The sequence below is a fragment of the Physella acuta genome, unplaced genomic scaffold (genome assembly GCF_028476545.2).
Source record: "Physella acuta isolate Inbredline_101_S28 unplaced genomic scaffold, ASM2847654v3 ptg000307l, whole genome shotgun sequence".
In the NCBI taxonomy this organism is placed as follows: domain Eukaryota; kingdom Metazoa; phylum Mollusca; class Gastropoda; family Physidae; genus Physella; species Physella acuta.
The window spans coordinates 197,226-210,182 of NW_026731826.1; the positions used below are offsets into that span (position 1 = coordinate 197,226).

The window sequence follows — 12,957 nt, forward strand, 5'->3', positions numbered from 1 at the left end:
CTGCCACGTGGGATCTAGGGGCGGAAGTACAGTGCCGCCAGACCCCGCAATGTGGGGGGGGGGGGGGTTTAGGGGCCCACAGCCTCCCATAATCATTTTTTTATACTTAAAAAAAATAATTTCCTTTCATTTTTGACTTGATGGTTGTTTTGTAAAAAAAAAACTGTAGCTGCGGTTTCATTACCTTTATTCTATAGACACCATCCCGAGTTCTTTTTCTCCTACAATGAAATACACGCCCTTGTCAGCAAATTTCTTTTGAAATAAATTGAAGTCCATCGCGCGAGAGGCCGCTAGATATTAAGACGACTTTTGTTTCTTTATAGCATCGATTAGGGGCCCACAATCCATTGTGATTTTATAATGTAAAATGTTTGTTTGTTGTATTGGTAGAACTACTATTCTGTACTATTTCGGTTTTATGTACGTTTTCTTCTTTTCGTTTTACAAACAAATACGATAGTAAACGTGTTTAATTTGAATTCTCTCCCTTGAGTGTTTTACAATAGGCTTTAGCAAGAGTAGTTGAGCCCATCCCAACTTCGGTAAAAAAAATTTGAGTTTTTGAGTACTTATAGATTAACATTTGTTCAAAATGTGTAGTTGACCGCCCCGAGATCCCCAGCGGCTATCTAAGCACCAGAGTCCGCTTATTGAGTGACCTGCACAGGGTGTACTACTTAAATCGTCAGTCTCGCTGCATTAGGGGCCTCCGCCGGGGGTCGTGTCCCAAGAGCCCCGTGTCGCCACTGACACTAAGGCCGTCGCCTAGGGGTTTCTTTCACCATACGCGTAAAACGGGGAGTGTTTGTGGTTATGTGTAAAAAACTAGCGCCCAATAACTAAGCCTTGATAGTGGTTTTGTTAAAAATAAAACAATCTGATCTATTACAGAAGTGATGTTCTACAGTAGCTAACACGCTGTTGCGTAAAAAAAAAATATATGCATGAGTTGTAGTTTGAAAGATAGACAAACGTTCAAACTACTTCCCCCCCCCCCTCCTCCTAGTCGCTACGCCTCTGTGTATTTGGTAGCATTGGAAAGCTGGATTTTTCATATATTTTCATATATTTGATAATCGTATTTTCAATCATCTTGGAGACACCCAAAGCTTACAATCGGCTATACTAATTACACAGATATAGTATTTTCGTGTCCTACTTTTCGTTACTTTTTGCTGTTTTTCTCAGTTCGCAGGTTTTTAATACTAAAAAGCCTACTGCTCTTTTATTTATTAAACAATACCCACCATAATTTCAGAAATTGTTCTTCACGCAAAGATAAGATTCAATAGAAAAAAGTATATGGTAAATAATACGCAGATTCTAAAAAAAAAGTTTACATACTAAAACGGGTACGATTATTCAGACCTTGTACATTTTTCTTGTTACATTTCCTGTTCCGAAACTAATTGTGAAATGCAGTGGCGTAGGCAGGGGGTTTAGGGGGGGGGTCAAACCCCCCCCCCCCCATAGACCCCCTCGGTATATATATATATAAAGTTTGAGAGTGGGGGGGGGGTTGCAAATCAAAAGTTAGAGGGGGGGGTGCAAATCGAAAGTTTGAGGGGTGGGGGTGCAAATCGGAAGTTTGTCCCCGGGTAAAAATTGGACCCCCCCCCCTTGAGACGATCCTGGCTACGCCACTGGTGAAATATTTAGTTACTTAATGTTGCCTGTTCAAAAACTTTTTCTGTGATGTTTAGTTATTTAAATATTGCCTCTTCAGAAACGATTTATGTAACGTTTAGTTGCATAATGTTGCCTGTTCAGAAACTATTTCTCTAATGTTTAGTTCTTTAATTGATGAAGTCAAAGTTAATATATTTGCTGCTTGTTTTCTGAAGCTAAAAATAATTTTTTTATTTACTATATAAACCACTCTCAACACATCTGTAATATTTTGTAGAGTTAAAATGATAAACTTCATTTAGCTTTGGTTTTAAGTCTCATTTTTCATTGTATGATGTTTGTATTTGGTGAGGAGGTTCATAAAAAATGATGTCACGCCTTTTTTGACGATTTTTACCTCCCACCCCATTCCTTCACACATCGTCACAAAAAGCCAGATGCCCCCCTCCCCCTAAATGACGTCAAACCTTAGCCTACAACCCACTAGAGGCGTAGCGACCCTTTCCGGCGCCCGGGGCGGACTTTCAGTTTGGCGCCCCCTCACACACACACATATATATATATATATATATATATATATATATATATATATATATATATATATATATATATATATATATATATATATATATATATATATATATATATATATATATATAAAAAGTAGTAAATCAAAAGAGCTTAGAACAGTGGGCTCCATCGAGGTCAAGACACGGATGTCAAGACACACATCCGACTCATAGGATTCACGATCGGATTTTTTCATTGTGGACGATACAACTATTAAGGAGGGTTCGGTGATTGCGCATATGAAACTGGTGGGGTTCGGTACTCCAAAAAGTTAAGAACCACTGCTTTAGAGTGTATTTTGTAGAAGGTGCAAGCCTTATTTGCTCTACTTTTGGTCGTGTCTATAGAACAATTTTGATAATATTTTGCCAATATTGCAATTTTGAATTATCAGTTAGGTTGAACAAAGTAATAATCTGTAAATATACTAATTTTCTTCTCTCTTAAAATTTTGTCAAAGAGTGTCGCTTCCCATCCACCCGCTCCAACAGTCTGCTATTTTACTGATCGGATAGCGATACAAGAATCTGTTATATTTATTTCTCTTTAATAATGCAGTGATCCAGGCTAGATGTTATGCAATCAAGTAAAAGTATCTAATCTATCACGATCAAGTTGAGAGAATCGTAAGAATCGTACAAAAAAATAGCCGCGTTATTACTTAGCGAAACTGCCTAGTGAAATCGTACATTTAGTGTTAGCAACCGATCTAGTACAAAAAAGTGAAAAAGCGCCCCACCATCTTGGACAAAAAAGGTGGAGTGGATTTTAAACGTCTCTAACTCTTTTTTATGTTACATAATCGTAAAATACGCTTTAGTTCAATGGGTTTCTTTTCTGAGTGATATCAGTTATTTATTCCTTAATCCGTTGTGAATTTTTCCGATTTTAGTCTTCGAAAAAGCGCCCCCCCCCCCTCCCCATATAGGAAAGCTGGAAAGCGGGTTTTCCTGTCACTATTTCTTAAAGATATACGTTTTACAGTTACACAATCAAGGTAGAAAACAGTTAAATCAGTATGCAAAGGCCCTCAGCCGTTAAATTTCTTTACTTTGACTGTTTATAATTCAAAACTGCAGCTTAAAATTAGCTTTTAATTTTTTTTCTACCCCTTTTGGCGCCCCCCTAGGGTCGGCGCCCGGGGCGGCCGCCCTCCCCGCCCTCCCCTAGCTACGCCTCTGCAACCCACACCCTCAAGTGGAAAGCCCAGGGCGTCAAATCGAACCCTGCAGGTGTGCCGGGGGACGCCCCTAGTTCGATATATTCAATATTATTGTTGCCATAGCTTTGTTTTGTAAACGAATGTAAGCGCCAAAGTGCTCGCAGGGGAGCCCGGGCGTTCGGGTCGTGCAATCTATGGGGCACCGGCGGTTGCGCTTGTTAAAGTTATAACGCTTAATATAGTGGACCTCATACCCGCTATGCTGGACGCTAGATTGACGGATGCTAAGTGCTAACATAGCAGCTCTGAACTCTGGGCGGCAAATTGTGTATTGGTGAAAATCGCACTCTCGCGGGCGGCGCCCATTTCAAATTTTAATTGTTTTGTTAACAGAAACCTTCTCGTAATCTCATCAATTCCCCAAAGTTTCATGGCGCTCGGGTGATTGGTGTCGAACCCCATCCGAAGTTTATTTTTTACATAGCGTATATAGAGAAAAATCGCACCCAACCAGGGCGCCGCCCTTTCGAAATTAATGTTGTTCCCAGAAATTTAACCTCTAGTGTTCTAATCAACTCCCGAAAGTCTCTTGGCGATCGGATGAACAGTTTCAAACCGCAATTGACTTGTGTTTTTATATACCGTACATGTAGAAAAAATTGGGTCCCTATCGGGGTGCCACCCTGCGAATTTGAATTTTTTTCGCATAAACCTCCTCAGGATTATTCTCAACAGCTTCCCAAAGTTTTATGGCGATCGGATGAAAGGTGTAGTATTTTATACAAGACACACACAGAGACACACATACATTTCTTTTTATATATTAAGCATAAAGTATATATAAATGTATGCCTAGTGAATATAAAATAATAAAATTTGGTTTAAGAAAAGGCTAGCTGGCAACCCCAGCTAGAAGTCTAGATTTAATATTTATTAAAGATGGCAGCTGTCTGCTAGTGAAAAACTTTTCTTCCTAACCTTTCGTCATAATTAAACTTCAGGGCATTTTTAAAATTAATAAAGCCCTCGGTGGTAATTTATTATTCAATGGTAATATTGGTAAAACTTCATTTTAGCGGATTTTATTCTCCGCTTGCCGTTTACCTCCAGTTGAGCGTATTTTATTATAATAATAAATTAACCGAAACACCAAAAAATTAGGAAAACACGATTTATTTATTTGTATTGTAGTATTTTTGTTTTTTGTTAAAACTGAAAAAAATATTTTACTATAGAGTTGTATGTTATTTAAATTCATAGTAAATCTGGTAAAATCTTAGTTTAGCGTCGTAAATTCCAACATAGCTAGTAATGTGCGATGAAGGTAACTAATGAATATTTCTTTCATTTGGCCATATTTATGTCATATTTTACATAATATAACAGATAATTGAATAACAAATCACAATCCAAGACCAAACCAGTCATAAATATCCTGGAATTAACTTTAAACTACCCCGTTCGAGACAACAATGAGTAAATACAAGCAGCGGCCATGTTTCAAAAACAATAAATTGTCTATTCGCATGTCTTTTGTGTTGATTTTGTGGTTTAATATGATTGTTTTGTATTGTTTTAATATGTGCCTGGGGGGGGGGGGGGGGGGGGGGTCGTCCATAAATGACGTCACACTCGTAGGGGGGAGGGGGGGGGTCCGTAATTTTGTGACGTTGTGTGATGAGGGGGGGAGGGGGGGGTTCAGATGGTGCGACGTCACACTTTTGCATTTTAAAAAAGCAATGTTAGAAAACGAATTTTAGACGTTATTTTGCGTTTTAGAAAACTGTTTTAATACATTGTAATAACAATTGATTAAAATACTCTATTTTGACAGAGTTCAGACAAGATTTTGGAAAAATACAGCTGTTTAAAAACAATTCAACTGCAATTTTGAGGGGGATTGTAGGCTGAGGTGTGACGTCATTTTAGGGGGGGGGGTCTGGCTTTTTATGACGACGTGTGACGGAGGGGGGGAGGGGGGTAAAAATCGTCAAAAAAAGCTTGACGTCATTTATGGATGACCCCCCCCCGTATAGTAATTTTTCTTTTTTTTAAATATAGTTTGCATGAATGACTAATAGACCTTTTCAGACTTAATAGTGTGCATCCAAGACCACAACAATTGTTGGGAGGTCGAACTTTTGAACACTTTATTTGCAGTAAGCAAATCAATATTAGATCGCTTATAAATGACGTCGCTCTTAAGATAGTAATGACAGCGTGCATTATTACAGAGCAAACATATGAACATACGAGCCGGCCCGCGGCATAACATACGCCGCTATTTAGTTGTTGTTTTTTCTACTTTTCAGTAATTCATAATTTGTGAATTCGACAGTACCAACGCTGACACTGAAAATATTTCTTTAAACACTAAACCCCCCCTTCCCCCCCCCCCCCCCCCCCCCACGTGAAAGCAGCCTCCTCTTAGTTACCTCCTCTAAGTTTAAAATCGTTTCAAACTAAATTATCTGCCCCTAATAGCCGTCACCAAACCCGTCTCTATGATTGTAAAATGTAAACAGCGTGAACCACAGCTCACCAAACCATGTGGGGGTGGGGGGGGGGGGTGGGGGGGGTGGGGGGGGGGGGTGGTAGCGATAGAGAGGAAGAGAGGGGACTGTAAGGCGAGGTTGCAGCTTGTTTTCTAACGGCTCCCAGAAGAGAATTATATATATAGATTGTTTCAAATAGAAATTGTGATTTGTGGTGGGGAGAGGTTGAGTAGAACTCAGCGATGTGATTTTGGAGACGGGTCGGGTTTTTTTTTCGTGAAAACGGGATGGTTGTGGGAGAAAGACCAGCTGTAGAAGTATGACACGTCATTCATTGGTGATCCATTTTCTCAGTGGGGACGATAGAACTATTAAGAAGGGTCACAAAATGTAAAAAGCATGCTGATTCGCATTTCTTGAACCCCACCTTTTCATTCCCCCACTTAGCACATCGTCACCGAGTTAACGCTCGCACGTGACGTCATGTACCGGTACCGCCGATCGTTAGGCTAATTTTATAAAAAAAAACAACAAGCACTGCCTTTTTGACGCTTTTGCGACGTTAAATTTGATTACATAAGTTGGTGTTCATTAAACAGCCCCTAACAACACAGTTTCTTCCAGGCATCTCCCCCGACAATTTTTTACCGCCCCCCCCCCCCCTCCCCCCCGGAGAAAAAAAGTCTGGAAGAAACACTGCTAACACATCTATCACTCGTCCATTTAAACGTACGTAGTTATATCTGCAAGCTTGCTGTCTTGAGACTTTCGGTCTTTAAAAATGTATTAAGCTCTCACCGTATAGAACTAGACTACCCATATTAAGCTCCAAATGAAGCTTGGTGAAAACAGGATGGCCGTCCGATTTTGAAGCTGCTCTGCGCTTTATAAAAAGCACAATAAACGATAAGATGACACTTATATTAAAGTAAATTATAGTTCTGAATCTTGATACATTAAAAGTGATATTCGGAAATTAAGAGCCAGACAGTCAACATGATATTTCAATTTAAGTCCAAGAAAATAAATTTCCTCAAACAATGGAACATTACTAAATTTTCGCGCAGTTTAGCAAAATTGAATTTAAGTATTTACGTCATCTTACAAAGCGCGATAGCCTACTGGTGCTCTAACGCGGCCCATGCTAATGGCCGTATTCCTAACGCCCCGCATTAGATGCGGCTTATTCGTCGGCATGCATTTGGCGGCAAGCCTTTTTGACGGGGATAATGTGTTGCGGCCGTTTTGCCATATGTCTTAAACTAGCAGGCTTGCAACATTTGTGATGATTCGTTTTAAGCGGTATACGTATACTAATGCTTATTTATCGTTATTTTGATTGCACAAAGCATTATAGAGGTTCTCCATCAACCATCTAGGTATTTTTCCCCGTTCACCCCCTTTCATGAGACCGACACGTCATAAATTGCAAAGCCGCCTGAGTTGACGTCACAAATCTTCACTCACTCCCGTAGCAAATAATATGTGACATCATTTATGGACAACCCCATATCACTCACTTGGGTACTTGATATTGACAATTTGACAACAAAGGATAACCAAAATGTGTCTGGCAGGTGGAGACTATTGACAACACGCACTTAAGGGTGGACTGGCTCATTGTATTAGATGATGTTTTACGAGGGAAGCTGGTGGATAATACATTTTGTCTCTCTGTATATATAAATGATGACAAACATTTAATGCTGTCAAAATTATGGTTAGAGATCTTAGATAAGGCAGAGTGAAGCGTAATTTTTTACATTATGACTTGTTGTGACATTGACGACAAAAATATGACGGAGGTTGGGGTTTAATTAAGGTAAAGAGAAGTAAAAAAATGTCATAAGTTATGATAGAATTACTTATTGATGAAAAGAAACCTGAAATGAAATAGTGAACATTCAAACAATAAGAAAAAGCTCAAACTATATATAGTAATAGTAAGATCAAATAAACATTAGTAAAAAAAAAACGTGATTTAATACATGGATACAAGTTGCATCTCACAATGCTTCTAGAATAAATAAAGTTGTTTGTTAGGAAATTCACATTTTAAAAAAATGCTTTGTAATACGGACTATACAACAAGGCGATCATATTTAAATACATTTTCATACGAATAGAAATGAAAGGGAAGCTACTCTCAATAACATTTTCTTAAGATGGCTGCTGTTTTTAATAGCAAATTTACTATCTCGAACAGGGTTGATAAAAATTAATTTCAGGATATTTAAATTGATTTAATCATAAATGGTGATCTATTATTCAATTATCTATAATATTTTATCAAAATATACGAAAATATACTCATATTTATTATTTAATGACATATTCATTAATTCACTCTCTCCCCCATTACTAGTTTTGGCCGAATTTACGACGCTAAACTAAGATTTTACCGTAAATCTACCATCCTTCCCTTTTTTGTATGAGTAAATTTCTGACTTTAAAAAAAAAATTGATGTGGGGTCGTCCATAAATGACGTCACACTCGTAAGGGAGAGGGGGGGGGGGGTCAGCAATTTTGTGACAGTGTGTGGGGAGGGGGTGAAGTTTCAGATGGTGTGACGTCCCTTTTTTTGCATTGTAAAAAAGCAATGTTAGAAAAACAAGTTTTAGACGTTATTTCGCGTTTTAGAAAACGGTTTTAATAAATTGTAATATGAATTGATCAAAATACTCTATGTTGACAGAGTTCTGACAAGATTTTGGAAAAATTATCGATGTTTTAAGAAAAATTCAACAGAAATTTTGAGGGGGGGGGGGGGGGGGTTGTAGGCTGAGGTGTGACGTCATTTTAGGGGGGGGGTCTGACTTTTTGTGACGATGTGTAACGGAGGGGAGGGGGGGAGGTAAAAATCGTAAAAAAAAGCGTGCCGTCACAAAAAGCAAGACCCCCCCCCCCCCAAAATGACGTAGCACCATCTGAACCCCCCCCCCCTCATCACACACCGTCACAAAATTACCCCCCCCCCCTCCCCCTACGAGTGTGACGTCATTTATGGACGACCTCTAACATTATTTTTTTTAAAATGACAACGTGAGTTGTCACACTTTCTCTAACACTCCAAGCCATCCCTCACCAAATTCCACCCCCCCCCCTCGGCCCACTTTCGGCAGCATCATTGTGCCTTTAATACTTTTATTCAGTTTAGTTGAAATTGGAACACTTAATTGTCCAAACAAAGTGTGCATCTCTATTTTCGTAACCAACAAACAAAGCACTTCAGTCAGTCTCTTTGTTGTTTTTTATTCATTTGTTAAAACAAAAATACAATACAAATAAATAAGTCGTGTTTTTTAAACATTCATTTTATTCATTTGTGAAAACAGAAATACAATACAAAAAATAAATCGTGTTTTTCTAATGTTTTGGTGTGTTTCGGTTATTATAATAAAATACGCTCAACTGGAGGTAAACAAGCAACGGAGAATAAATTACGCTAAAATGGAGTTTTACCAAATCTGCCATAGCTAGATCTAGATTCTAGATATCTATTCTACATTAAGAAATCTTTCTCGTTACTAGACTTTTCTAGATCTAGATCTAATGTGAAAGATAGGTGACTCAAGGAATTAGCTTATTTATTAAGTAGCTAGGCCAATGCCGCTGCCAAGAAAATCGGACAAATCGACTTTTCCTTAATAATTATTAATTAAGGCCCATGCCAGCTGTCTACTCAGTACACTGTATTGAAGTATCTAAATGTCTATTCCCAGTCGACTGGGAATAGCTGTATAAAGGGCTATTTAAAGTTATGACTGTTTTTGATAGATTTAATGTTAAAAACACCCAGCAGTCCAACAGAGAAAGTAGTTGTATGGTCGAGTGGTAATGTGGATAACTGGTGTACCAGAAGGTGCGGGTTTCGAAACCCATCGAATGCCTTGTCCCTTGACACTCTAAATTTATGCCCTTTATGCCTCTTAATCTATACCTCATTCTTGAGTCACAATAAATGCTTTCATATTATTGTAAGATATTATTCCTAGTCGTATTTAGCATGAAATGACAGCCGTATCGGGGCTATTCGCAGTCAGATGGGAATAGCCTTGGCCTTGAAGTATTGGGTGGGGCTAATCCGCTAAAAAAGGGTTTAAGACAGTTTAAAGTTTAAGTAGATCTAGGTCACCAACTTATTATTCTGGTACTTGCCAGCTAGATTTAGATCTAGATCCAGATGTAGATTAGTATTTTTTAAACCAAATGTTAATATTTTGATTAAATAGAACTACTGTAAAAAAATAAATAAATAGAAAAGTTGGATGAATTTAGGTACCAATGTCTGATTCCATAAATTAGGTGTTAGTAGTATTGTAATATTGACTAATTTTATGGTTAAAATTAGGATTTAGTGTATGGTAGGGTAAGTGTAAGGGACAGTGATAGCATTGACATTAGCCAGCCATGTGTATGTAGTTAACTATTAGCCAGAGGCATAGCCAGGGGAGGGAGGGCGGGTGGGGCAGCAGCCCTGGGCGCTGACCTTAAGAGGACGCCAAATTGGGTAGAAAAATATAAAAACAAGCTTATTCCGAATTGCATTACAGTCAAATTTAAGAAAATAGCTTCTTGGTCCTATGGATGGCTTTCTTCTTTGCTTGTGTGATATGGCAAAAAAGTATTAACGGTGACTAATGTGTGTGCGGGGGGGGGGGTGTTCCTTTTTTCGCTAACTTACATAAATATGGGTGGGGGGGCAAAATTGATATTTTGCTCCTGGCGTTGAAATGGGTTGCTACGCCTCTGCTACCCGTAACCTAACACCCCTTTGTCAAAGGTTTTATTATCGGACCCTGGTATAGAAATTCCCCAGAAAAGTTACTTCCACTATTGTTGATTTATTTAAATCTAGGCCTAATATAATATTTATATAATATTAATAGACTAGACCTAACGCTGATTGGTTTTATTATCAGTAAAATAAGTAATTATACTAAAGAATGCATAATGTAGAATACTTTCAAAGATAATTTGAACCCAAAAATGTTGCTTTAATGAAATGTATTTGTTAGCCAACATTATCTAAAGCCATTATAAAAAAAAACAGCACTGTGAATGTAATTTTAAAGAATTTGGCAGTATCATTAAAAAATTAAAATATGATGGTAATCATGTGAGAAGCTATATGCACAATTTCAAATACCTTAATAAATATTTTGAAAAATTGCATATGAAAGATTAACAATGAAATTTTAAAACAATTTTTATTTCTATATAAGCCTACAATTATATGCTGTATTATATTAGGCCTATAACTTTAGGGTAATTAATTACTGCTGTTAAAAAAGTTTGACAGGTGTATGTCTCATAATTTCTTGTTTGGCATTTTATTTTGTTTTGTTTCTTTCCCTTAGGTGAATGATACTGCCCACTTCTTAAGCTACTATACAGAAACAAAATACAAAATCCAGTTACATCTTTTAAAAACTACATAATTTTGGTGTAGCCCTTAACAAATGTTTAAGCCAAGTTTTATTGATAGAACTTTTTCAAAATTCAATGAAATTTGTTTATAGCTTTGTAATCAGAAGTACTATTTTTCTTGTTAGTCAGCTTAACTTTAAACTTGCTAATGCAATATGGAAGAGAAAACAAGCTTTCAAGTTTTGCCATGCACAGAGATTAAACAGGAATCAATTGAGGAGTTTGAGCCTGATGTTTCAAACAATTACATACAGATAAAGGACGAACCAATGGAGGACTTTAAGTCTGATGTTGCAACCAATTACATACAGATAAAAGACGAACCAATGGAGGAATTTAAGTCTGATGTTGCAACCAATTACATACAGCTAAAACTAGATATAACAGAGAAATTTAAACCTGATGTTTCAACAAATTTTTCAAATTTTGTTGACATGAAGCCATTGCTATCTTTTAAGTGTGAGAAACAAGAAGTTTTGACTGAACAACTTAACTCTATGCCAGATTTTACTGCTAGCAGAGAAAATTTTCAATTTGCTAAGTCTGAGATATTTAGTGAATTAAAAGAACTGAAAATTATGCTCAATCAATCATTAGATAATAAGTTGTTTTATAATCAGTCAAATCATGAAGAAGAGAAACCAATTGAATGTGACATTTGTCATAAAAAGTTTATCTGTATTAACGCGTTGTCTGTTCATAAAAGCATTCATTCGCAGGAAAAGCCTCATGAGAGTGACATTTGTCATAAAAAGTTTGCTCAAAAGTATATGTTAACTGTTCATAAAAGAATTCATTCTGGAGAAAAGCCTCATGAATGTGACATTTGTCATAAAACTTTTACCTCAAAGTATAAGTTATCTTTTCATAAAATAATTCATTCTGGGGTAAAGCCATATGAATGTGGCATTTGTAGTAAAAAGTTTGTTCGAAAGTATTCCTTAAATATTCATAAAAGAATTCATTCTGGAGAAAAGCCTCATGAGTGTGACATTTGTCATAAAAAGTTTACTGAAAAGGTTATTTTATCTGCTCATGAAATAACTCACTCCGAAGTAAAATCACATGAATGTGACATCTGTCATAAAAAATTTATTAAAAGAAAATCTTTAAATGCTCATAAAAAAATTCATTCTAGAGAAAAACCATTTGAATGTGACATTTGTCAGAAAAGGTTTTCACATAAGAGTAAATTATCTGATCATAAAATAATTCATTCAGGGGAAAAGCCATTTGAATGTGATATGTGTTGTAAAACATTTGCTCGTAAGTACACATTAACAGTTCATAAAAGAGTTCATTCTAGAGAAAAACCATATGAATGTGACATTTGTTCTAAAAAGTTTTCTGAAAAAAAAAATTTATCTGTTCATGAAAGAATTCATTCTGGAGAAAGGCCACATGAATGTGACATCTGTCATAGAAGGTTTACTGGAAAATATTATTTATCTGTTCATAAAAGAATTCATTCTGGAGAAAGCCCTGAATGTGATGTTTGTCATAAAAAGTTTACGCGAAGGTACTCCTTAACTCTTCATCAAAGAAAAATACATTATGGACAAAAGACTTCATGATCATAATATTTGTCATCAAAAGGTTTTACACAATTATTATCTATCTAGTTTTTTTTTAAAAAGGCATTCTGTATAAATTAACATTTTAATATG

General features: G+C 36.8%; 1 protein-coding gene across 4 annotated transcripts; it reads left to right on the forward strand.

The window, feature by feature from the left end:
* Nucleotides 1-4,287: 4,287 nt before the first annotated feature.
* LOC131939986 (zinc finger protein 420) lies at nucleotides 4,288-12,957 on the forward strand. Of its 4 annotated transcripts, none has more exons than XM_059298518.1 (2): nucleotides 4,288-4,396; nucleotides 11,221-12,957. In XM_059298518.1, exon 2 carries the CDS (start codon nucleotides 11,446-11,448, stop codon nucleotides 12,862-12,864), a length of 1,419 nt encoding a protein of 472 aa, XP_059154501.1. In that variant the 5' UTR covers nucleotides 4,288-4,396; nucleotides 11,221-11,445; the 3' UTR covers nucleotides 12,865-12,957. The 4 variants fall into 4 exon arrangements, with proteins under 4 accessions (XP_059154501.1, XP_059154504.1, XP_059154505.1 ...); XM_059298521.1 differs by having other exon boundaries at nucleotides 4,299-4,414; XM_059298522.1 differs by lacking the exon at nucleotides 4,288-4,396 and adding an exon at nucleotides 9,259-9,277.

Coding starts and splice junctions, on each gene's coding strand:
- LOC131939986 (XM_059298518.1), top strand. CDS start 11,446: ATGGAAGAGAAAACAAGCTTTCAAGTTTTGCCATGCACAGAGATTAAA.